A 26,307-nucleotide genomic window follows, 5' to 3' on the forward strand; every position below is an offset into this window, starting at 1 on the left:
CTTAGGCTTAGAATGCAAAAAACTGGGGTTACAGGCTTTTTTTATTATTGTACATAATGTAGGTTTGGGGTTAGATTTTAGGGTTAGGCTGTTTATAAAAAACATAGGCCTAGAATAAAGGGACATAACTCACAGCCAATGATTCACTTCAGACAATACAATAAGTGAGTTGGGTATTACACTGCTCTTAGCAATATTCCAGCAATATCAGAAAGGTTGTGTTTCCTGTAACACCAGAAATCACAGGCTTCACACATTGTACCCATGTGGAGATATTGCAATATCATGGCGTGGGTCTTTGAAATGGGCTTTACACATTGTACCCGGTTTAACCACTAGGCTTATGTACCGATTATCATGATGGATCAAAACTGCTTCTGAAAAATACAATTTTGTTCTTCCAGTCATGATGATTGGACATCAAAAGCTTTTGACGCATTCATAAGCACAACATGCAAACATGTGTATATATTTGACTAGTGCAACAGTCTGTATGCTCACCCTGCCTGGAATACAACCAGCACTGATGACACATACTGGAACTACCATGATAGATAAACCACCATCCTCTACCCATCCAAATTCCCAAGAGACAAGGTTCCATATTTTCCAATCTCTCTAGATAAAGTTAAATCATGTATGTTACTTCATTGTAAACTAGGCTCAGACATCCTCCATCAGAGGCTTTCAGACATAATCTATGGAACAGCCATCCAAGTTATGCAAAGTCCAAGGATACACACAGACAGACCAGTACCTTCCTCTTGATTTACCGAGAAGAACAGCCGCTCCCAACCTGGCCTTTATGCTGAATTATCTCCATGGAAGACGTCGAAAAGCGACCATGTCTCAAGTGGAAACTAAGTCTATTTAAGCCAGAAAAAGCCAATCTTGAACTAACGATTATTTTGTGGGTGCCTTCATTACGGACAGCTGTGTTTGTTAGTTGGTTATTGGCTGCTCAATCACAATATTAATCGTTATCCTTGAGATCTGGAATCTTTTTGGTAAATATATAGATTACAGTCAAGTGCCAAAATGATGAGTAACCTTATTCATTAAGCTCTCCTGAAGTGCTTAAAGATGAACTGCTACATGACCTAGAGTAGGGCATCCATGATGACCTTGTCAGTCAGACAGACTGTACTCCTTACACTTACTTCAGACAGTGGTCTGTAACTCGAGTTTCCTGAGGCTTCCCTTAATCTAATCTTATAATAGTCTCAGGCCTCCAGATAAAATTTTCAACATCAGGAATATGTACTCCTTACTTTTTCAATGCAGGCGTACTTGAAAGACTTAAGAGTACATTTAGAGTACTTAATGGAATTTAATGGAGTACCAGTAATCTTGTGTTTCGTTTCATATATGGGTAAGAGTTCCTCCCGTTCCCCTATACCAAATAATATTTATAAATATACTAAAATCATTAACAAAACTTAACACAACAATTACTAGAGAACTCACAAAATGACTAAAAGTCCATAATTTAAGTTAGGGTTAGGGTAGGGTTGGGGAACGGAAGGAACACTTTCAATATATGCACCACAACATTGCTACTCTTGTGTAAACAGGTCAGTGAACAATAAAACAATACTTTTTCATATAAATACATCTGCAAGTGATTCTAAGACCATACACCATTGCTGTAGTGTGTATTTGCTAAGTTTTCTAAATTATTTCCTACCGTATCCTGCTTATTTTATATCCGAACATACGCCGATACGGCCCTTATCTGGAGCCCTGAGTCTATACATTTCAATCCATGGTAGTGAAGTGGCAGAGGCTCAGGTTGGGATATTGGATTTGGTACTGTTAACGATGATGATGATGATGGTGATGATGATGTCATCAGCACCACAATCATCATGATCCTAGAATCATATCAAGAGTGCATGTTGTGCAGGATTTCAAATGTTTGCATCAGGCACAAAAAAGAGCAGAATTTCAGTTCTCACATATTATTTGAATGCAAAGATTTACAACTACCAGGAATATTGACATGTTGGTAAGCTTGACTGTTCTCAGGTCATCACTACATTTTGTAGTATTGTGCCAGTTAAAATTGAAAAATTCTTCATTCAGAAATTATCAATCAAGTTCATTCAAGAATTGACTTTACTGCAGTGTGAAACTTCAGTTTACGGGCTAAACAGTATGAACATGCCAGATAACATTATACTAAGTTTGGTCATACGTGTTGAAATAAGTTGCAAGATAAATTGCATATAAAAAACACAAAAGCTGTGAGTAATATGTTTCTGACACACCTGAACATTACAGTATTTTAGCATGAAATCAATACATATTCTGTCTTTTCTAATTATTGCAGTTTCATCATGCTTCTAAAGTGATTGATACTATCAGCGATCAGAAGAATTATTAATGATTATCAAATTGAAAGTTGTGTCATCAATAATATCTTACATGCACTGTGATGAAATAAGGTTTACTTTACATACACAATGCACACAGTTACGTCTTAAGTAATAGGAAACTTATAAATAATATTCAAAATACTGTTTTTGTCACTAATCCATGCATAAATGTGTCACCACTGAAATAACATGAAACATATTGATTTCTTTCAGACCATTTTTTTATTTTAGCTCAAAGATACTTTTCCGATAATTATCAATAACTGATCAATACTAGTTAATGATCATCAATCTTTATGATCTGTATCCAAAGCCAGCCCTGATTGAGACCTCAATGCAAAAGTTCCACTCATATCTGTAGACTGTCAAGGTGCAGGCGATAATGCAAACTAGACAACATAATGTGGACTATCAGTTAAGGGCTGACATTCTAAAATCATCCCCTGTTTCTCCCTGAGTCCAAGAGAACCATTTTCTGAGTCTACACCAACCATGGTGTATGTGTTGATGAGGGGATGGCATGACAATGTTCAGTCCCAGGACTATTAACGGTAACAACCTCAGTCTAGCATCCCTATTTATCCCAATGGTCGAACAATTGCTTCTTTCCTCGTTCGGTCAATTCCCTTTCCAGCAGTTACCCAATTCTCTTCCCTTTTCAAAAACAAATTGCCTTCTAAACATCGCCAGACGTTCACCAGTTTTTCTAATCACAGCTATAGAAGCATTAAAAGGCATGGATAAAACTCTATGCCTTGGTATGAATAAGTTCATATGACAAACCAAGTTTTAAGAGGACGATTCAGAAATTGGAAGAAATCGTAATTGGGGATATGCCTATGATCGCTGCAGTTTGCAACTAGAAACAAGAAGACAAAGTCATCAATATACCTTGCAATGGCAAAATACTCTTCATGATTATGTCTACGAGTTATGATTATGTAAAATATTTAAGTGTGTATATAGAAAAGTGGGAGGAGAGTATTGAAAGGTTTTTAAAGTTCTGCTCCAGAAAGGAGCACTATCACCAATTTCAGTCTAAATCAAACTTGTTGCCATGGAAATGCCAAAACTATTTTATTCAGAAATCCAAAACTACCAAAAGGCACCAGTACACCACGTATGTGCCAAGTTTGGTGAAGAAATATTGAACGGTTTTAGAGTTCCGCTCCGGAAAAGACAAATGTGCAGACGGACGGATGGACGCACGCACGGACGGAGTCCATTTTAATACCCCCCCGCAAAACGCGTTGCGGGGGAGAAAAATGATACAACCAAAACAAGAAGATATGGTCGTCCATATTCCCCGCCACACGTTTCCTGTTTTTTAACTCCCCCATGACATTCATGTCCTGAAGACATATACAATATATGGTTTCCCTGTCTATAACGGTTACTGAGAAAATCTGTTCCCATTGGGGATAACGTACACCAAGTCAAGAAATACATGACAAGGGCCATAACTCTGTAAAGAATCGTAACACAGATTCCGTTTCCATCAAGGCATTTGTGTCCTGAAAATACACATCAAATTTGGTTTCCATATGTAAAACGGTTTTTGAGAAAATCTGCCCCATCATCTCGGATAGACAGGACGGATTGATGGACATAGCTCAAACCCATATCTCCACACTTCGTGGCAGGGGATAATAAACAGGACCATTTGTCTTCTGAATAATTTGTTCAAGTACTTGACACAGTACTTGTTTCATTGGAAAATTGGAAAATAATATCGCGGATATCATCAGATGCCAAGTCGTCAGGATTACTTAAACATCCCACACACTGCACTACATCTGTGTTAGCTAATGAGAGGTCTGGGAAGGAAGGCTATTGCAGGTTTCAATAATAATAGACAATCTGTCAAGCACCCTCAATTTGCTATACCATGCTTGTGGAGGCTGTCACTTCATCAAAACACACAGAAAACACATAAATGTGAAAAAGACCCAGTAACAATCTTGTTGTTTGCTTGTGGCTAACTGTAGTCATCGGTTTAATACAGCAATACATTAAAGCTCTTTATAGTCTTATGAGTGTAGTGCACCAAGCCAATGAACGTCAGCCATCAGGATCTGTACCAGACACAATCCAATTTAGAGGTTGGGGAAGAGAATCACAGTCCTAACAAAATACATTGTTACGAGTGACCATCCCACCACATATAGGTTAGTAGGCAGTACAAATAGTTAATTTTGCATTTTAACTTTATTTGATGAGAAATTCATCAAATAAATGTCCATATGTGATAACTAGTCCATATTTCCTGTTTTCTTTGTGTCATTCCTGTTGTTGAAGGTTAATACTCCCCCGGTTCCGTCCAGGGCCCCGTTCCTCAGAGTGATCGCAGCACTAAGATGATCGTAACTCCCATACTTTAACATAGACTTACGACTGTCGTAGCACTACGATCACTTTGAGGAACGGGGCCCTGAACTTGAAAGATATCACAAACTTGGAACGCTATCATTCTCCATTTTCCAGTGTAATGAACGTATCGTGAATCTCTAGATCAACCACTGACCAACAAATCCTTTCATGACCAAGGGAGACAACTCTGCCTAATGAGATATGGTGCCTATGCCACATGTGTTTATGTCATTTAAACCTTGACATTTATGTACTCATGACTTTTTCACTATCATTCCAATTCCAAATGAACAAGGATCTCTCTGACTAAGCATGTAAGCTTTATGATGTGAGCAGAGTAACAGTTTGGGGAAATGTTGCGACATATTTCATATGTCCTTGACACGTAATATCCTGCTCTTGAGACTGAGCAGTAGTTAAGTGAAAGCCACTCGCATGGCAATATCAGTTGGGTCTTGGAAGACATCCGACCATCCACTCAGGGTTGTCAGGACAGCTGTGGGTCAAATCTCGAGATGTCTGACTGTACCAACGGCTACCTCCTTGAGTCAGGGGTTGTGTCAAAAGTAACAGGTGACAAATAAATAATACACATTCCCATTTCGTACATCAGATGAAATATCTAATTGTAAACCAAACAAGGACTGCAAAAGGTCTGATCAGTGGTAGAATCACTGGTGTTTCTGCGAATACGAAGTGTGACTCACTTCCCTTTGATATTTTTTATTCGGTTCCATGCTGAGGATAAGAGATGTCATGGCAGCCAAAATGGTCATCAAACTCACATTCAGTGTCAACATCGACTACCTTTTCATGGTCAGGCCTTCACATGCATAACTAAGAAAATATTGCAAAACAATCACCCACACAAGCCCCTTCACATATTTCAAAGCAATAACATGTTTTCTTTCAAACAGAATTCTGTGACCCAACACCATGACATGCTCTCTTGGCAGGAAACAAGGAAAGCCACTTATCACAGAGAACTAAGTGTTTTCTCAATGAGAGCCAACAGAAGCCTTTGTGATTGGTCAGATCTCTATCACTCCTCTTTGAGTGTTGACATAAAGCATTATCATTTCAACAGCAGTGATGTTGTTCTTCACAACATGGTGGGTCTGTTGCACAATAATGACATCATCTGCACGTGATATTCTGCCAACTATAGTTTTTAATGATGTGAGATGCATGGTAATCTTAATTTGATCAAGTTGGGAGACAAGGACATAAACCTATTATTAATAGAGGATACTAAATGACCTTCCGTGTAATACCAATTTTATGAAACGAGTTAATGATTTGGTATCAAACGAGTGAAAGCAAGTTTTATACGAAATCTTTCACGAGTTTTATAAAAATGGTTTTCACAGAAGTGACTTTAGTATTCTGTTTATTACTCTCCAACATAAAGTGATAGAAACCTACTAACAGTGTGATGACTTTCAGCTTTCCGCGAGTCAAGCAAGTTCTAATACCATTGTGACAGAGATATTAGCATTGTGACGTCATAACATTAAAGCATTATGACGTCATACGTCTAGCAGTATTACACTAGTGTAATATTGCCGTAAAAATATTACACTACAGTATCTTCCACGAGAGAGTAATAAATAATGTTATGGCAGTTCTCACACTGAATGTGACCATGTTGGCAACAAAAATGTTTCTAAAATTGAGGCTCCAATGAGTATTTTGTATCATGACTGTCATCAACTTTTTTACAAGCACAGCAGTCAGTGTGTCAGATCCGAGTTTAACGCCATGTGGAACTGCGAACCATTAGCAGAGGTGAGGTGAGGTGAGGTGAGGTGAAATTGGGTTTAACGTCGTGCTTGAAAATATTTCGCTCATATGACGACGTCCATTACCAGAGGTGGGAACTACGACATATAGAAAGTTCTTTGAACAGGATAACTGCACAGCTGATTGCGAAATCTTTGTTGCAAAAAGCAACATGGTGTTACAATTAACAGTTACTTTTGGCAGGTAACTAAGAAAGTAGGCAACAAACATTTGCACAGTTAACTGAAGTACCCTTGGACCATTGCAAACGTAGGGAGACAGACACACAAGGGACACAATTCTGCACAGTTAATTGAGTGAATGAGTTACGATTCAAAGTCACATCAGCAGTATTTCATCCATATCGTGCACAGTCAACTGAAGTATCCTTGCACCCTTGAAATAAAAAAGGGGATTCCATTCTGCACTTTTTATTTTGTCGAATCCTTGGACCACTGAGTAACTAGAGAACAAAATTCTGCACAGTCAAAACTGAGCAGCCAGGGGACACGACTCCGCACAGTCAAGAATGGGCATTTATGGGACACAACTCCGCACAGCTAAACGTTCCTGGACCAGGAAGAATCCTCTGAACAGGAAACAACCGAGTGCTCCACAAATGACAGACTTCTGCAATATGGCTAAAACAGGCAAAGAGCGCTATTCTATCTCAGATTAATCATACTCTGCAGATCACTGTGAGATATCCAATATCCAGAATCTTTCTATCATTACATATAACACAATGTTTTGCTGCGTCAACATGACTATGATGGATAAGGCAGTGGAACAATGTGTCTCTGAAGCAATCAATTGTGACGCCATGGTTGAAACATAACACCGTAAAAACATCACGACAGCTCACACCAGTAGGTAGTCATTGAAAACAGCTACATTAGCAATGGGCTGTGCCACAGACAATGATTGTTGCAGATGCATGACTTTCTAGATATTGGAAACAACAAAGTGAACCAAAAAATATTGATACCAAGTGCTTACCAGTCGTAATACCAAACGGATTAGGCTTATTGCACAACAGTCCTATGTTGAGGGTTATCATGCTTATATTATTAATGATTAATCAAAGTCTGTGACAAGATCCGGGGCGGTGGGGTCACAGGTTAAGCGTTACCTGGGTTCGATTCCTCAAATGGGCACAATGAGTGAAGCCCATTTCTTGTGTCCCCCGCTGTGATATTGCTAAAAGTGGCGTAAAACACAACTCACTCACTGTGACTGACTGACTGACTGAGTTTGGTTTTACGCCGCTTTTAGCAATATTCCAGCAACCTCACGGCGGGGAACACCAGAAATGGGCTTCACACATTGTACCCTTGTGGCGATTTGACCCGGGTCTTCGACGTGACGAGCCAACACTTTAACCACTAGGCTACTCCACCGCCCCCACTCACTGTGACATGTTCCCACCAGCCAAACTCTTGACTTTCAAGGAATCAGATCAAATCAGTGGAACCCTGCTTATCTGAACCCCAGATATCCAGAAACCTTGTATACCAAATAGTATTTATTGAAAACAATTTACATATTTATGCTCCAATTTGTCCTCGGTCAGATCAGGACAGTGATTGTCAAATATCAACAGTAGAAAATACACAGACAGACCATACTTTATTACCTTAAAAGGAATTTGTTTCTGATCACAGACCTTGACAAAAATACAAACAAATAACAACATAAAAATTCAACTTTCAACTCTATTATTTAGCATGAATTTCATCATTATGTAACTAACTCACTTATACAGTACTCTCCCTAGTGTACTGTGATGTCACTTGCATTGTGACGTCATAACTCAGTGACGACGTCATAGTCCTAACTGCCAGTTCACCTGATGAAGGGACCTGGAATGGTCTCGAAATGTTGTGAGAGAAATTAAAAAAGAAGTTTAATCCATAAAAAATATTTGGGACATAAAATATGAAATTTTTAAAAACATAAAAGAGATAAATATGTGCTTAAATATAATTCAATGAATAAGATGATAACTTGACATGTATTCAACATTTGTTTAAAATTGCAATACTTTGAGGTACAAAAGATGATCGAGCTTGTTTAGTCTTGGTGATTGGTACTTCGCAGCGGTGGCCCGAAGGTAAAAGATTATACACTTGATTAAAATAAGAGTCATCAGAAGATGACATATCCCCCCGGCCCCCACAAATTTGAAAGAACAAATCATCTGACAGTTACTTAAAGTCCGGGTAAGAATATTGACCTTCTGTAACCCATGCTTGTCCTAAGAAGCGACTAACGGGATCGGGTGGTCAGGCTCGCTGACTTGGTTAACATGTCATCGGTTCCCAATTGCTCAGATCGATGCTCATGCTGTTGATCACTGGATTGTCTGGTCCAGACTCGATTACTTACAGACCGCCGCCAGCTGGAATATTGCTGAGTGTGGTGTAAAACTCACTCAAAGTCCAGCTTAAATTTTTTTTAGACTAAGTCCAAATCGTTTCCATGGACATCATGAAAAATACAAATGCAAAAAAATCTGTAAATGGCAAAAGGCACCACTTCAAGATCTGTCTCATATATCTGCAAAGTGCTGTTGAAAGATAGTGAACGCTTTTCGAACTCCCATCTGGGACTAAGTCCAAATCCTTTTTAATGGAAACCGGAAAAAATAAAAATGCCAAAAATCTGCAAATAGCAAAAGGCACCACTTAAAGTTCTGTTTGATATAACTATCAAGTTTTGCTGAAAAATATTGAACGTTTTTTAAGTTATGCTCCGGAAACAAAATGATTACGGACGGAAGGACAGACGAGGCGCCGACTATATCCCCCGTATTACATGCCGGGGTGATAAACATGTGTTGTCATTATGATTTTTTCAGACATTGAAAGTACTTGCCGGTCATAGGGAAGTGAAAGATTATCGAAAGTGACCCCCGCTATTGTACTAGCTGTATTTAGATTTGTTTTTGACTGAAGGAGACTCGAGAAGAAAAAGTGAGTATATTCAGAATAAAAGTTTATATTACTATATGAAACTTGTATGATCAACAAGCACAACTGATGTAAGGAGCACTTATCATGTGGTATGTGTTAATCTACTCAAGCAATTATTTTTACTGGTTATGAAAAAAAGCTCATCCTGTATCAGGACAATCTTATCTACAATTTCATTCAGTATTTACATTAATCTCTATGACAACCATGAGTGATGGACCAAATCACTGGTATTTAAACCTACCACCAGTAAGTTACCTCTATTTAAACGAACGTTGAAATGAAAGTTGATTGATAATAGATACATATATCATAAATGTCATCCTTTGACTCAATAAAACTGCACATGTTACACGTATTTGAGTGCATGTATACGGAAATTAACAAAATAATTAAACAACCTGAACTTCCCTCCTAGATCACTCACAGGAGGATAATTCGTGTTGTGCCATTATTTTGTGGATTTCCTCTGTAGATACAATCTATTCCGTCCATTGTGTAAAACTTCCTTGTGATGTTGTTTTATTTAACTGAATTGTTATTTCTGGCTTAATTGTCTCAGCAGGGACATCCTGTAGATTTTGACCAAACATACCACATGTCACACATTTTCACCAATATTTTGGCCTATACATATTGTGGTATATGCACTCACTTTAGCTTCCTATAGATGCAATAAAAGACTTATCCCTTACGACTTGAAAAATTTGAAACTTCAAGGCAAACAGCTTCCAAACAGAGAACACTTGCCATATATGGAATGTAAACAATTGCTCTATACATCGAAAACTGTTGCATGCGGTGTTGTCAGTGTTTGCCAAACTGGTTTCAATCACGCGTAGGATATTCATTAAGAGTGCCCCAGCTGACGTAACTCTGTGGTGTTCGCTCAAAATAATGTTTGGCCAGGAGACGGCGCGAGAGTCCATTTAATGCAACATTGTATTAATTCATTCAAACTTTTTAATTCTATATTTTAATCTAAATACATAAGTTTGGGGGGAATAGATTATATAGTAGCTTTCTGGCAGGTGATAGTTGGTATTACTGAGAGAAATGGCACTATCTATTTTTAGAGAGGTGTGGGTGATATGGTGCCTTTAAGCATAATACAACCAGGCCTACCAAAGAAAACTTTGCCACTGTGCAGAAAAATGCAGAAAAGCCCACATTAATCGTGGAAATAGCTAGATTCAAATCGCTATTATTGGTTTGTATTACAAGGGGGTAAGCGCAGTAGATGGTACAGTGAAACAAATGCAGGTGCGGTACGTGAAGAGCGTTAACTTAGACCAGCCCTACTTGTTCTCGGTGTTTCATCTAATGTGCATACCCCCTTGTAATACAAACCAATAATAGCGATTTGAAACTATGATCATCTGTTAAACAACTTTTATCCTAAGTTGAATAAAAGTCTGAGATTTTAATGTTCAATTGGCAAGGTAAAATTATGAGGATTCGCAATCTTAATTTCACTTTATTCGATTTACATTTTTGTTTAGAGTGAAATCCATTGGTACGTTTTCACTGCAAACAGACTATAGTCACGATATGGCTGAAATACTGTCAATGTGACTAAACCTCTTGACTCACTCCTGCTTCCAATGTGGTGGTCCAGCCTCACAGACTGGTGAGTTCCATGCACTAAGTGACTCTGTATACAAGCATCTGTATCACAACAATCTAACACAGAAATCACAGCCTGATTAGCGTGTCGCGATGTGCTGAGGTGTCACAAATCAATAGATGTCACTGTCGGTGTACACTCGTTCACCTAGCCCAGGTGGACCCATCAACCCTGCCATATCCAGGCATATTGGAGTCCAACCTAATGAAGTGGCATCTCATTCATCAAGTATCATAACTAAATAATGAAACACTATGACTCCTTCTGTCCTTAGTCCATAGCTCATTTCAGACAAAGGTTTCAGGTATCAAAATTAGATTCTGTAACTACTGAACTAATGGTTGTGCCCAACCTTATTTTTAAAAAAAGTCTGCTCTACCTTTTTCCAGATATTGTGATTATAACTGATTATGATAATGTCAAATCCCCATCTCCCCTCACCTCAATGTTATATTTTGATTCATTTGGTGCATTCACGTATGTTTTTTATATCATGAACTGGAAAACACACATTCAAAGGTATAGGTCAATGTGCACAGACAGAAATCACAGTCAGTGGGACCTGCCTGGAGTGAGTGAGTTTAGTTTTACACCGCTTTTAGCAATATTCCAGCAATATCATGTTGGGGGACACCAGAAAATTGCCTCACACATTGTACCCATGTGGGGAATCGAACCCGGGTCTTCAGCGTGACGAGCAGACGCTTAAACCACTGGGATACCCCATCCTCAACCCAACTTTGAAGTGCTAGAAGGTGAACTCTGAAATTGTCATATGATCATTTATGTTATTATACTGGTTTGTTCATTGATAATCTCTGAGTCATAATCCAGGTGTATGACAGTGGCCTATAAATAACTGAAACTGGACCATATATTCCAGTGATCGACATCATGAGCATAGACCCATGCTAATGGGATATGATGTTATGCATCAAAGCAAGTCGGCCAGCCTGACCACAGATCCACTTAGTTGTCTGACAACAAGCATGGGTTGCTGAAGATCGATTCTAACCTGGATCTTCAGAGTTCTCCATCCAAGTGTGTATGCAAAAGAAATTAGTGCAGATCAAGACTGATCCCTTTCATCCTCCACAATACATAACACTGGTTCCGCATCTTACTTTCATCAATAAAAGAACTGTTTGTTTGACACAGATTCCCCACACTATCTCATTTCTCAACACATGTGAGGGCAATCTTTTCAATTAACTTAGAAAATGAGAATCTTACTTCATCAGCACACCGTGGAAATATTCTACAAAATATATTCAATCTTCAAAATCAATATGGTTATCATAAACGTATCTCTGATGTCCATTACCTTGAGATATATTTGATAGTCTGCAAGTTAATGAGGGTTTACAATATCATCAAAATGTATTCAGTTTTCTAAACATGGCTTTCTTGTCATCAATGTCAAATTCGTGAATTACCGCTACGCTTTGACTGAAGACGTTCTCTTCTCCCAAATTGTCCAAAAGCATAAAATACAAGAATTAAACTGCCTTCCCAGCAGTAATTACTCATTACTCTTGCATGCTTATGTGGTCGAATTACTTCATCAAACGCAACACTGGGCATTGATTGGGACAGGCTCACTAAGTAGTGTTATATATTCCAATCCTGACTTGTCATGGCAAGTGCAGCATCTCAAAGAAGCTCCTCACCAAAACCATCCCGAAGTCTACATGATCAATACCACTCATCATAACAGCTATGCCCAAAGACATACTGGAGAACGTTCATGTGATCAAGTGTTTATGTATGCTTATATCAATCACATGTTAATTGGATGATGGTTGGCCATGTCTGAAGATATAATCCTGTTCCACTCTGTTTCTGTTTGGTCGACTCTGCTCCTGGTTCTATCAGACTGCTGAGAGGTCATTCTGGTTGGTCAGGAGATGAGACACTCTTGACCCGGTAGTGACCATCAAAGTGAATAAAATACGTCTGTGCTCAGCAAGACATTGCACTGTGGAAGACATTTGACGTAACAGTGCCAAAACAATGTCTGATGCAGTTTTCTATTTTGGTTTGTATATTATGTTCCATGTCTATTTCAGGTGTGTTTCTGACAGTTTCCAACAGTCAGGTAAGACATGCTCACCTTTAATTGAACACCTGGTGTCATTAAATTGCTTAAAATATATATTCAGAATCATATAATGGACTCCGCTTTTAGTAGAAGTGTTTTATGATTATGTTTTGTCCAAAATGTCATTACATTTTTTTCTAAATTGTATTCGGGGCGGTGGTTAAAGTGTTCGCTCGTCACGCTGAAGACCCAGGTTCGATTCCCCACATGGCTACAATGTGTGATATGGTTTTACATTGCTTTTAGCAATTATTAAGTCCTGCAATATCACGGACACCAGAAATAGGCGTGGGTCTTCAGTGACAAGTTTAACACTTTAACCACTGGACTACCTCCGCCCTGCATGAGTGAGTGACTGCTTGTTCGAGTCCCAGAATTCAAACACTAGTCCAATGATACACCATGACACTGCTTAACATGGATGCCCCAGTCACAGTTTACTGACTCCAAGCTGACTGGTCCTTGTTTAACACCTAAAACAGCAAGTGCCAGGCAGGGAAAAAACATCAAAGTACCAGGTTTAACATCTTCTGGTTCATTAAACCACTGACCTTCAACTAGTGGAAGGCCAAAACTCACTTATCAACATGAATCAGAAGTCCCAGGGTATGACCTATTTCTGTCAATCTACTGTGAAACAGTTTAAAAGACCACTACTAGTATGACCTATTTCTGTCAATCTACCCAACAGTTGAAACGTGCTCATGAAGTCAACCAATAGTTTATCCTGCCTTGATAAGGTGTTTTGAAAGTCACTGTAATGTACCTTGCATATTGGCTAGAATATTATGCAATAGGGAATGTCTAGCTAAATTAGCAGGCTATAACTGTCAAACATCACCCTCATTGATTCCAGATGTTAAAGAGTCTCTTCTTACAAGGTTGAAAACGATTTTGTAATGAACTGTGCCCTACATATTCCCCTTGTTGTGCAAGCTTCAAGTATAGATCCACCCGTAATATGACTTATTAAATACAGAACTATCGACCATGTGTGCTTCTCAATGTATATCTGTCTGTGTGCAAGAGCGTATGAGTGTGTGCATGTTTTTCAACGTATCCATCACATACAGAAAAGCCAGCCATGCTGAATTTTCTGTTGTCCTCAGTTCTTGAAATTAGAGTGCGATAATATTGTATACTGCACAACTTAAAAATGACACATTGACAATCGACAGCTTGACAGAGGAATCGATCAAGTTCTCTTTATGAATTTGTAACAACAGGAAAGCTGTGTATTATCTTTACTGCAACTATCAGCTTAAAGGGTCAAATCAAAGACTGGCTCAGACGCCATGACCCGCTACTTCCTGTAACATGGCGTCTCAAGTGAATACACGTGACTACCAGTGATGTTGAACATGACGCAATGAGATGCTGTCACCAAAGGATGTCTGTGAACTGTTATACATAAAGTGACCTTGACCTTAATGATGAAGCCACGTGACTCATCAGAAGAGATGGACAAAACAGCTGGACGTCTGTTCCGTAAAAAGTTTTGTTTAACACAACATTCCAGTTTTATGATGGCTGTTTCTAAATAATCAAATCTGGATGAAATAAACAGGTGATCACGATACAATCAATCATGTCACCAAGACAGAGATGATGTCACCTCAACCTGGGTCAGGCTTGTGTGAGCTGCTTCCAAAACAACGTGTATAAACAACAGCATGAGTATTTACAAAACACAACATCAAGAAGTGTCATCATGCATCTGTAAAACTGAACTGGTCTGTGTTCCAAATATTTATTTTCTGAGACATTTTAAAAAATTGGTGATTTAATCTAACATTTCAACTGACACAAAAGGAATCAGGCTTACATTCCATTGCTCAGGACACTCGACAGGACCAATTTCACAAAACAGAAACTAATTGGAAATTACATCATTAGTTTTGCATAAAAGCATGATTATTACTTTTAACCTTTTAAATATTTTAGCATCATGAAGATAAAATATTATAAAATATAAATTCTTAATAATTTCTGGTTATTTGGTTAGCTGATAATTCCTGAGAAAATGGAAAAATGATTTTAACGATTTATGTCTTTTCATAAAATTTTAATGTGCATCACATGCAATTGTTGATGTCCCGCAGTGCAATGAGTTTCTGCAAGTTTATAATGCAGTGACACCTAGTTTTGTTTGCTATGGCTCGTTTAACTTTAGTCTGCCTTGGTTTACATTCTCATTAAGGGCTTCAGCACAAGACAGTTCAAGTTGCACTGTGAACACAATGTCAAAAAAGCAGACGGCAATTGTCATATCTCTCCAATTCCAAAGTCATCTGAAGCAGACGGCCATCGTCACTTCTCAACTAGTCAACACTTGGTCTACAGCTGGTTTCCATCAGTTCTTATATGATATGCCATAATTGCTTCTTCTTCATCAAATGCCAAATAATGACAGACAGGTCTATATATTCAATGAAATGATTGGACTTTCCTTTCCTGTTTTCGTCAGTTTTCCTTCCCATATTAACCCATAACAGCTGACCACAGTTCCAAATACTCAAGTGACCAATTGAGTATGGACTCACAAATCATTGTTTACATTTGTTATCAATCGTCCTTTTGGGGAATGCAAAATGTTTTCACACCTTTGAGTCCAGTCCATTTGGTATTTTTACATCACTGAGTAGAGACATGTAAAGAAATAATGAAATATTTAAAAATAATTAAATGAGTGCTTCCCAAGTGACAAATACTCAAACAGGGAAAACATGTTTAAAAAACAGCAAGTAAGATAATTGATGTAGGATCTTTTGTATGCATTATTCGTGAATATGTGACGTCTAACGTCGGTAAATCAGTAAAGAATTTCGAAAACAATAAAATTTGTAATGTCTGTAAATCTGTAAAGAAATTTTAAAACAATAAATTTATGTTTTTAAGTGTTCTTACACTACTAGATTTTTTAATATATTTCTATTTATTTGCAAGCAGCTAAAAATTGATTACGGAATGGAAGTTTGTGTAATAGTGACACTGGTGACCTACAATTTGACAGAAATTATTGGATTTCTGTGCTATCTTTCATGACAATAGATCAAACTCTGCCAAACAGATTTCACAATTGCAATATTGCATGTCGGTATTGATTGGCCTCGTGACTGATCTGCACTGACTGACATTCAGAACTATCAGGTTCTACAACAATCATTACATCCACATGACATGACCTTTGAAACTGATTTCTTCTTGCTTGATATCTGATTACACTCAGATATTCATTAATATTCACCCGACTATTAAGAGTTTTACCATCAATGTGATTTTTAATTTGTATTTTTAATTTTTTTGCTGGGATATTGTTATAAAAATTTGCAATATATTTTGTTTAACATATTATAATATGATTTAAAGCATATTTTAACATGATCAAAAAGTGATCTGCAACGCCATCAATGCGTTTAGTTTTACGCCGCTTTTAGCAATATTCCAGCAATACCAGAAATGGGCTTCACACACTGTTGTACCAAACACTTTAACCACTGAGCTACCATACCACCCCACAGTACCTTGAACCAAGGGATCAAGGCATGACCGTCTACACAGCAAGGTCGCCAGTGAAGTAGTCGCCTTTACAATTGACTTGAATTCTTGATGCCATTCTGAATACTAAAATTAACTTCTGTCTTAAATCTCTTACTTCAATTTCCCGGGGCCATTGTTTTAAACTTGTACACCAAACATGTGGGACATGGCAGAGATTGTGGCCATAAAATCCCCAATGTATCAAACTCCTACACTAAGTACATATTACTTCCCTCCACAGTTTGGCAGACATTTTGGACATACAATCCCCAGTGTCTCAAACTTTAAGCACATATTACAAGCCTCCACATTCTGGCAGAGATTGTGGCCATAAGATAATCATTGTCTTAAACTCATCACCTAGCACATATTACTACCTTCCACAATCTGGCAGACATTGTGGCCATAAAAAGACATTGTCTTTAAACTCCTGCGCCAAGCCTTCATGTTCAATCAGTGATATGAGACCTGAATTACTCCAAGTAAATCAATCCATTGAGTGACCTATGCTTGTTATCAATGACAAATCGATACATATGCTCTGACATGGGAGCAAAGACATCAATGGAGCCATATGATCATTCTGTGTTCACTGAGGCATGCGTCATGATTCACGGACAAGATGACACTCAGGCATGAGACTTACAAACAAGAATGATAAAAGAGTGTCACAGAAACCGACAGAGTTCATTTCACAATATTTCCCACACAGTGATAACACCTAATGACAATGCAAGAGATTATTATAGACCAGACCCAAATAGAAAATGCTGCTATAACATTGGTAGCTGAATGAGTGAATGTAGCTTATTGACATCCGTTAATATTCAGCCTTCAGTTGGTCTATTGATCGCTTTGGGAGACTGGTCAGTGGAGGAAAAAATCACTAAAAATGAGTGAGTGAGTTTAGTTTTACGCCACTTTTAGCAATATTCCAGCGATATCACTGTGAAATGGGCTTCACACATTGTACCCATGTGGGGAATCAAACCCACTGTCTTTGGCGCGACAAACGAACGTTTTAACACTGGGCTACCCCATCGCCCCAGAAACGAGAGTGAATTACAGGTGAAAAAACTCCCCCATCACATATCCGCCGCTTTGAAATTTTTCAAAATGGAATCTCCAAAATTTTCTTCTTTTCTTTGGTCAATTTTCACAAATTGCTAACTTTTGTGGCAGAAGTTCCATCTGTTCACCATATAATTAAAAAATAAAATAGCATCTTTGAATTTTTTGCAAGCAGGAACGAGCACCAATTTATATAACGATATCACAGTTATAGATAAACAGGCCCTGATAGTCTCTCCCCTCAATATATAATGTGCTGATGTGCGCGTGTGTATCTGTTTCTTTAAGCTAGGAATATGTCAGTAACATAATAGTGGCCTATACAAAGTCAAGTCTGGACCAGATAATCCATTGATTGATATTATAAGCAAAACTGCATGCTAATAGGGTACATTGACATGGCATCAATAAAGTCATACAGTCTGACTTGCTTCTACAGAAGGTCGCTAAGGACCAATTCCAAACCTTAAATCCACAGAGGTTATTTTCAAAGGAACTTCATATTCACACTAAAGTTATTTTGAAATTGACATTCATGCTTGCCAGACATCATATCATGTTCCCAACATCTATACATAGTTCATTACACTGATGGATTCCATTGATCTCCTCACCTGTAACTTAACCAGTGCCTGGTGGAACAATCACAGCTGTCTGTGGGGCACTGCTTGTTACAACCCATTATAACCCATTATCATTACTGACAGACCTGTTGGTTTAAATGAATTATTTTTGTCCATGTGTGGGGAAAGAAGAAGAAACCTTTACAACTCTGGTGAAACCCGTGAGCAACCAACTGTGGTGACAAACCATGACGATTGGACTTCTAACCAGGGGATCCTTGCTCCACTAAGGGACACAACCCATCACAGTAAGAGGTATCTTATCTGCTCAGTGAGTGAGTGGGTGGATTTTGGGAGGGTGGGTGAATGAATGAGTGAGTAGGTGGGTTTTGGGGGAGTGAGAATGAGTGAGTGGGTGGGTTTTGGGTGGGTGAGTGAGTTAATCACTTTGAAATAGTCCAGCAACATCAGAGCAGGCGACACCAGAGACACATACATTACACACGTATGGTGAACTGAAACCAAGGTCGTCAGTGTGATGAGCCAAATCTTTAACCTCCATGACTCCTCAGATCTAATCAGTGGTGAAGAAGGTTAACAACGATGGAAGATAATGATCATACAAGCGTACTGACTGAACCAATACACAATTCTCGTCAGACTTTCTCAAACGAATTCTGCCATCAATGTAATGTGTTCAGGTGTTACTTCTTTAAGAGCATGCTTTAATGTAATCTCCATCATTTTAGGATTGTCTAAAACACTGCAAAAAGAAAGAAGGTTCCATTAATGGATTCTTGAAGCAGCACAATTGCTTATTTTCAGACATACACCCTTTTTCACAGAGATTTTTCAAGAAATTGACAATTTGTTGAAATCAGCACAGCTGATTCTGCATCTGCCATTCCCTCATCTTTCATGTAAACAAATAGTGATGAGGGTACAATCACAACCACACATGAGATGAAGCACATAGTAAGTCATTGGACCAGATTTCCACTTTGAATGCTGCAGTAGTCCTCAAAGGACAAAGCTGGTCTTTTACCAACATCAAAGGACAGAACAGACATAAACATGCGATTTCAATCACAACCTCAATTGCAGGCACGGACAAAACGGAAAGGATTTAACTGCATTTTCACCATAAATTCAAAATGGATTGTCCAGTGGGTATTTGTGCGTCTAAGCATCTGCACAAATTCAGAAGGCGGCCATGACAGTAGTGTGGACCCAAGCTCTGCCTGCATAGATGAATTTGTCTAAAATGCCCATACAATTGGAGATAGCTCCGTATGCCGATCTAGTTATTGGTTATCAATCCTATCATTCTCCTTCATCTTTATTTCCTTCACTTTATTTAATTAGCTCTAGGGCACAACTTGCACATAAAAAGCCATGTTCCCAGTAATATGCCACAGAAGGTCTGCCTGGCTTATAACCCGTCTGCTTACAAGATGAATGGCAGCAGTGTGACCTGCTAAGGTGCACAAATCCTAATGCAGAATACCTCAAAGTGGAAATAATTTTCCAACAGACAAATTGCTCCCAAAGTAATTTTCCAAGGAGCCTAATAGCTCCCTAAGTAACTTTTAAAGGAGCCGGGTGATGATGTAGTGATTGGATCCAAATGGAAATCTATAGAGCAGGACGAGATCTCGAAATTATGACTAGATTCAATGTTTAGCCTATTGAAGGTGAACCTTTCCCTTACAACATTATAATGCATCTAAATACAAGGAACCATGACAGAAAAATGGACTCAATCAAATACAGAAAGAAAAAGTTCTATTCAGATTGTACAAAGAAATTCAGGATTATGTGTATTTGACTTGAGACCTGAATGATCATTCATCCAAAAGAATCTTTCAAATGAAATCATTTTGGTGATGTCTCACTAGTTTCTTGTAGCTGATTCTGAGCCATGCTTTGCAAATGAAACTGACACAAGTGCATATGACACTATATGTCAACAACAACAAGGTTTAAATGGAGAAATCACCTAAATCTGCTGATTCTGATTTGAAGCTCACTGATTCTTCCAGAACCAACAGATTACCATTAAGTGGCTTCTTAGATGTTGGCATGACGAAGAGGAACAAGATGTGATGGTGAGGTGTGGTCATGCTCAGGCACTTAAGAGCTAGGCAAAGTCACTTAATCATCGGGTGACCATGTTTTTGAAGTTAGAGTTTCAGGACTCCAGTCCTAACCCACAACGGCACATATGTGACTAGTCCTTGGATCCAAGAAAGTGACGGTGTTTAGAAAATGTGGCAAGTCTAGATTTTGACTCCTGAGAGTTTCTAGGGCTCCTTTTCATTATATTATATTTTTTTTACCTGAACTTTTTTCACAATTTCAGAGACTAGTTGTTAGTCATGTGATACATGTGGTCTCACCTTAGGCAAGTGAGTTTGTTCAAAATTGCTTCTGTTCACCCCGCAGAAAATGGGTACCGGTTGGATAAAGTCATGTGACTATAACCTTCTAGCGCCTAACAGGGTTATTCGGGGTAATAATAATCAGATTCTGATTAAGTGCCGCTAGCAACACTTGGTGTTTGGAGACTGTGGGCTATAGAAGATGACTTATTATTATATTATATTATTACACGTTTCAGTGTACCCTGTTCCTGCTCCTCCAACTCACCTGCAGTGTGACTGGGCATGTCTTCAGCAGCTGCAGCATGTGCAGGATGTTCTGTGCTTCCTGGATCACAAAGTTCACCTCAATGTCAAACTCTCCTCCCACCAACTGAAACAAGGCAATAGGAGAATATCACTGTCCTGCTTACATCACAATCATTCAATGGTTGCAATCAGTGTAGTGAGTCAGTGAGATAGTGTTACCTGCTTTTAGCAATATTCCAGCAAAATCATGGTGGGAAACCAGAAATGGGCTTTACACATTGTGCCCATGTGGGGAATCGAACCCGGGTCTTCGGCATGACAAGCGAACGCTTTAACCACTAGGATCCCACCATCCCGCTGTCAGTATATAATGTTATGTATGTCTCCATGTCTGATGGTGTCTGGTTTGTTTCAATGCACTGACGTAAAACAATATGCCAAATGTTCATTTTGACTTGTACCATATGTTCCCAGGTCTTCATGAGTGAGTGAGTGAGTTTAGTTTTACGCCCGCGACTCAGCAATATCCCACATATGGCAATGTGTGAAGCCCATTTCAGGTGTAAATAATCGATGTTCTGGAATATTGCTAAAGCGGCGACCAATCCAGTGATCAACAGCGGGTACATGAAAATAATGATCAGCCAATTGGGAAAGATGATTTATGTGTGAGGTCAGATAAAAACAGAGTAACATTTACATTGTTCCTGACAACCGACTGTACTTGTTTATTAAAGGGGAACTTCACTCGAATAAATCACATTTATTCTTATATGAATCAAGTGAACTGTTTTCTTATTTTTCTTACAATGTAAGTATAACCCACAAAATAAGTGCTGATATGGTAGTCCCCAACATGAGGCCTTTTGTTTGCAGAGCCAAACAGGCCAGAGTTACTACCCTTTGATATGGCGCACGGGTCAGGTCTTGATTTTAAACTGGTCTCCTGCCTAGTTCCAAGATATCATTACTATGATAGTAATGCATGGGTTTCTGAAGAACAAGCATCTAACCAATTGAGCTTTATTGGTGACCACCATAGTTTCATTCTACTCACAGTAGATACCAAATGTCTTCATAACAATGTTGACGTCATGGTCATGACATCATATTACTTTACATTTTTCAAAATGACAGGTATGTTCACTGACACAAGAAAAAAAGTTTTCAAAGACTTTTCGTTGTTTCAAGCAACCTATATGCATGAATGTGACATGTAAGTGTCCGAAAAATTATGTCAGTCTGCTGGATGTTATTTTCTTTTTTGTTTTCATTGACGGATCACACATGTAAAAATCTGAGATTGGCTTTGTTTACATTTCAAAACAGCGGCACCCTGACGGTATATTTCGCAGGATTTCAGAAACAGCTTTTTGAGAAAGTCCACTGCACAGTTTATTTTGAACTTTAAAGGATGAGGGTTACACAGGAAGATGGTGTTGTTACAAGAATTGATTCTATTTAAGCAACCAACATGCTAAACACTCAGCAATATCCCAGCTATAGCGGTCTGTAAATAATCGAGGATCAGATAATCCAGTGATCAACAGCATGAGCATCGATCTGCGCAATTGGGAACCGATGACATGTGTCAACCAAGTCAGCGAAACTGACCACCCGATCCCGTTAGTCGCCTCTTGCGACAAGCATAGTCGCCTTTTATGGCAAGCACATGGGTTGCTGAAGACCTATTCTACCCCGGGTCAGGTAGGGACTTGGTGGGCACATGTCATCAAATACCATATATTGATGCTCACGATGTTGATCACTGGATTGTCTGGTCCAGACTTGTTTATTTACAGCCTGACATCATATAGCTGGAATATTGTTGAGTTCAGCATTACAACAAAGAAACAAAACAGCATGTTGTGACACAACAAAGACAGCATGTTGTCAATCAAAACATCCATCTAGCTTTTAACCATATTCCAGCTATATCCACATTGTGACACATTGTACCCATGTGGAATCGAACCCAGGTATATGTACAACGCTTTAACCACTAGGCTACCTCCCGCCCGGATGTCATCAGAATTGTACAAGACATCAAAACATATCAGTAAGATATTATAAGTTGTTCACTGGTCATAGGGGGACATGGGTTGATTGATGTGAGCCGGTGTACCCTCGATGTTTGTTTATGTTCCCTCGAGTCCATCAACCATGGACCACCAGTGAACAACATATTTATCTTACTGAACACCTTAATGTTAATTTTGAATTGTTTAAAGCATGGGTACAAATCTTTTTGTAGCCATCGCTAGATTTCGCTGACAAGAAAAACAGATTTAGAGTTATCTCCCTTCCATCGATTTGCATTTGCAAAACATCGGTAATTTCCGTACATCATACGTGATTCAATGTAATTCGAGATAAAGAATTACTACCACGAAGTACCAAATGAGTTGCCTTTTACAACGGGGTACATTGAAATGTTACTCGCTTGTAAGCGGGGTACATTGAAAATAATAGAAGAGCACTCAGCCAATCAGAAAGAGACATTTATGTGTGAGGTCAGATAAAAACAGATGTAACATTTACATTGTTCCTGAGAACAGACTGTAGTTGTATATTAAATATACAAACAGAAAAGTTCCTACAGAAAAGTCTTGGCGGAAGGTACAGGATCACAAGCCTCTCATCGTACTTACACAAAGTCTATTTGGTAAGCTATTAGTTCCATCCAGTGTTTTAAAATGTTGAAGAGCTAGAACATTACGGACATCAGTCTTGTCAGTAATTATATCATGGCATTCTAAAAAGAACGCTCAATCACCACTACATGACTCCCATGTCACAAGCCATTGTTTGGCAACTGCCTGTCCATACTCCAACATCCCCCAGAACTAGCTGCTCCTCTATGGTTGCATCTGAACAGAACAACCAGCTTGACACGGCTCACATTGATGACACACCATTTTTATCTCAAGCCTGTTGTCAAAATACCCCAACATCAAATATTATTCAATGCACAGACTAGGCTTCAGTATTTGCAGCTGTCGGCCTTGAAGTGTAAACAGGTCTCGGGGTATGGCACAGTTCACTTGTGAAGATGGAAAATATAGACTGATTATCAGCTGAGTATGTTTAGATTCCATATTCAACTACCATATGCAAACCTTTAGAGACCATAATATATAATAAATATTTTATATTTCTAATCATTACATTTACAATGCGAGCTGGGTATGCTCTTATCAATATTCCAGCAATATTACGGACACCAGAAATGGGCTTCACACACTGTACCCATGAAGGGAATCAAACCTGAGTCTCCGGGTAATGAATGAACGCTTTAACTACTACCGCTTTACAACAGACGCCCAGATAAACTGCGTATCCGGGTAAAATACGCATAGAAATTTTCCAATTATGCATTGAAAAAAAAAATGTTGCATACCAATTACGCATTTAAAATGTTAGATACACAAAAAGTTTAAAACAAATGCGTACGGAATATATTTATAAAAATCGCATGTGTAATGAAAAAGACATCGATTGTTATCAAGTTGTACTGTTAGTATAGGACAAGTGTTGTACTGTCAGTATAGGATGAGTGATTTTTTTATGAAATCATTTCCGTTATATTTAAGTTGGTTTTGATTAGGTATGACATAAGGCAGAACATACCTGCTTAGTAAACTTACTCAATGACGTAATACTTAGTTGAGTAAAATGACTGAAATACCCACATATTTGAAAGCAGTGGGTAACGGAACATGAAATACCCACTCAACATTCATAATACCCACTCCAAAAAATACAGTGGGTACAGTACCCACATGAGCTAAATCTTATCTGGAGCTCTGCTTTACAATATCCATCAATCCCTTTTACAATATGCAAACACACACAGATACTATTGACCTAATCATATAAGGTCATTAAACACATAGTCCATCATAAAGCTGTATTTTTAGTTGTTGAAGTATTACTGCAGAGAACATGCATGAATGCAATGTTTGAGAGAACTGACCCACTTACGACTTTGCAAAATGATCTACAGCCATGTTTGTGTACAGAAACACCCACACATAGGGAAATCCCTGTCTAAACATAGTGGGAACATCAGACAACCCCAGTAGTGCACTGATCAGAGACACGTAGAGATCCTCATCTTCAGTAAACCATGCTTGTCATAAGAGGAGACTAACAGGATCGGGTGGTCAGGCTCACTGACTTCTTTGACACATGTCATCGTATCCCAATGTAGATTAATGTTCATGTTGATCACTGGATTATCCGGTCCAGATTAAACTATTTACAGATCACTGCCATTCCATAGCTGGAATATTGCTGAGTGTGGTGTAAAACTAAACTCACTCACTCACTGATCAGACATTGCAACAATGTATGCAACAGTATTTCCTGTCAGGTGACCTCATTTGTATATCTATAGAATAATAATACCATATTTACAGCATCGATAACACTGTACATTTATGAATAGAATTTTCCTGATATTGACCAAGTTCTAACAAGTGATTTTACTCCATAATAGATGTCAGTACAGCACTGACCATCTAGTAATGATTCAAATTTGGCCAGCTGTGATTCAGTCAGTCTACCCAGGAAAATAATACTGTTTGTCTCTTCGGTGATTTTATGTGTCAGATAGTTTGATATGCTGCACAACCAGAATCCAGTTTTTGTACAAAGTCAACTGGCAAACCACATTTAGTTGAATACGTTTCTGCTTCATGAGAAGACAGACTTTCACCAAGATATCACATTGGGCTTTGTCATAAAGCCCCTTATCATCAACTTTCTTGAATACACGATGCAGTCTATATTTACAGAGAAAGTGTAATCCCAAACATAACATGTTGAATGTTTTCGTTTCTTAGTAAAAGCTACCGATGCTTGTTATCATTTGACTGAAGCAGATAGCTCCTCATCAATGGTGGCTTTCACTGAGAAAGGTCTCATTTCATTGGTTGATCAAAGCGACATTAAGCCAATCGCTGAGCTTCTTGCAAAACTACTGTGGTCAAATCACCCAGCATGGTTTATATGTACCATAGGACATTAAACAGTGTTAAACAAATTTTCTGAGAATTTATTTCTTCTATCTCTAAGGACAGAGGTAATGCCCATTAAATACAATGATGACAGCTTACTCTCCTACAGTGGGCCATTGGAGACCTTTGGTGTAGAATGGATTGGTTTAGATGAGAATGATGTGAAATCAGGTTTAATGTTGCATTTAAGATGTTGTACTTCTATAGTGAGTGCATGTTTTCTTGTACAAATCTGGTTTTCTTCTAGTT

General features: G+C 38.5%; 1 protein-coding gene across 1 annotated transcript in view; it reads right to left on the reverse strand.

Annotated features, from left to right (window-relative positions):
- Window positions 1–26,307, reverse strand: part of LOC124287018 (neurobeachin-like) — a 263,526-nt gene that overhangs the window by 191,077 nt on the left and 46,142 nt on the right. The window contains 1 exon segment of the mRNA XM_046723474.1: window positions 21,057–21,161. Coding sequence (XP_046579430.1) covers window positions 21,057–21,161 — 105 coding nt within the window.

The sequence above is a fragment of the Haliotis rubra genome, unplaced genomic scaffold (genome assembly GCF_003918875.1).
Source record: "Haliotis rubra isolate DU_JTF1 unplaced genomic scaffold, ASM391887v1 Scf399, whole genome shotgun sequence".
Taxonomy (NCBI): domain Eukaryota; kingdom Metazoa; phylum Mollusca; class Gastropoda; order Lepetellida; family Haliotidae; genus Haliotis; species Haliotis rubra.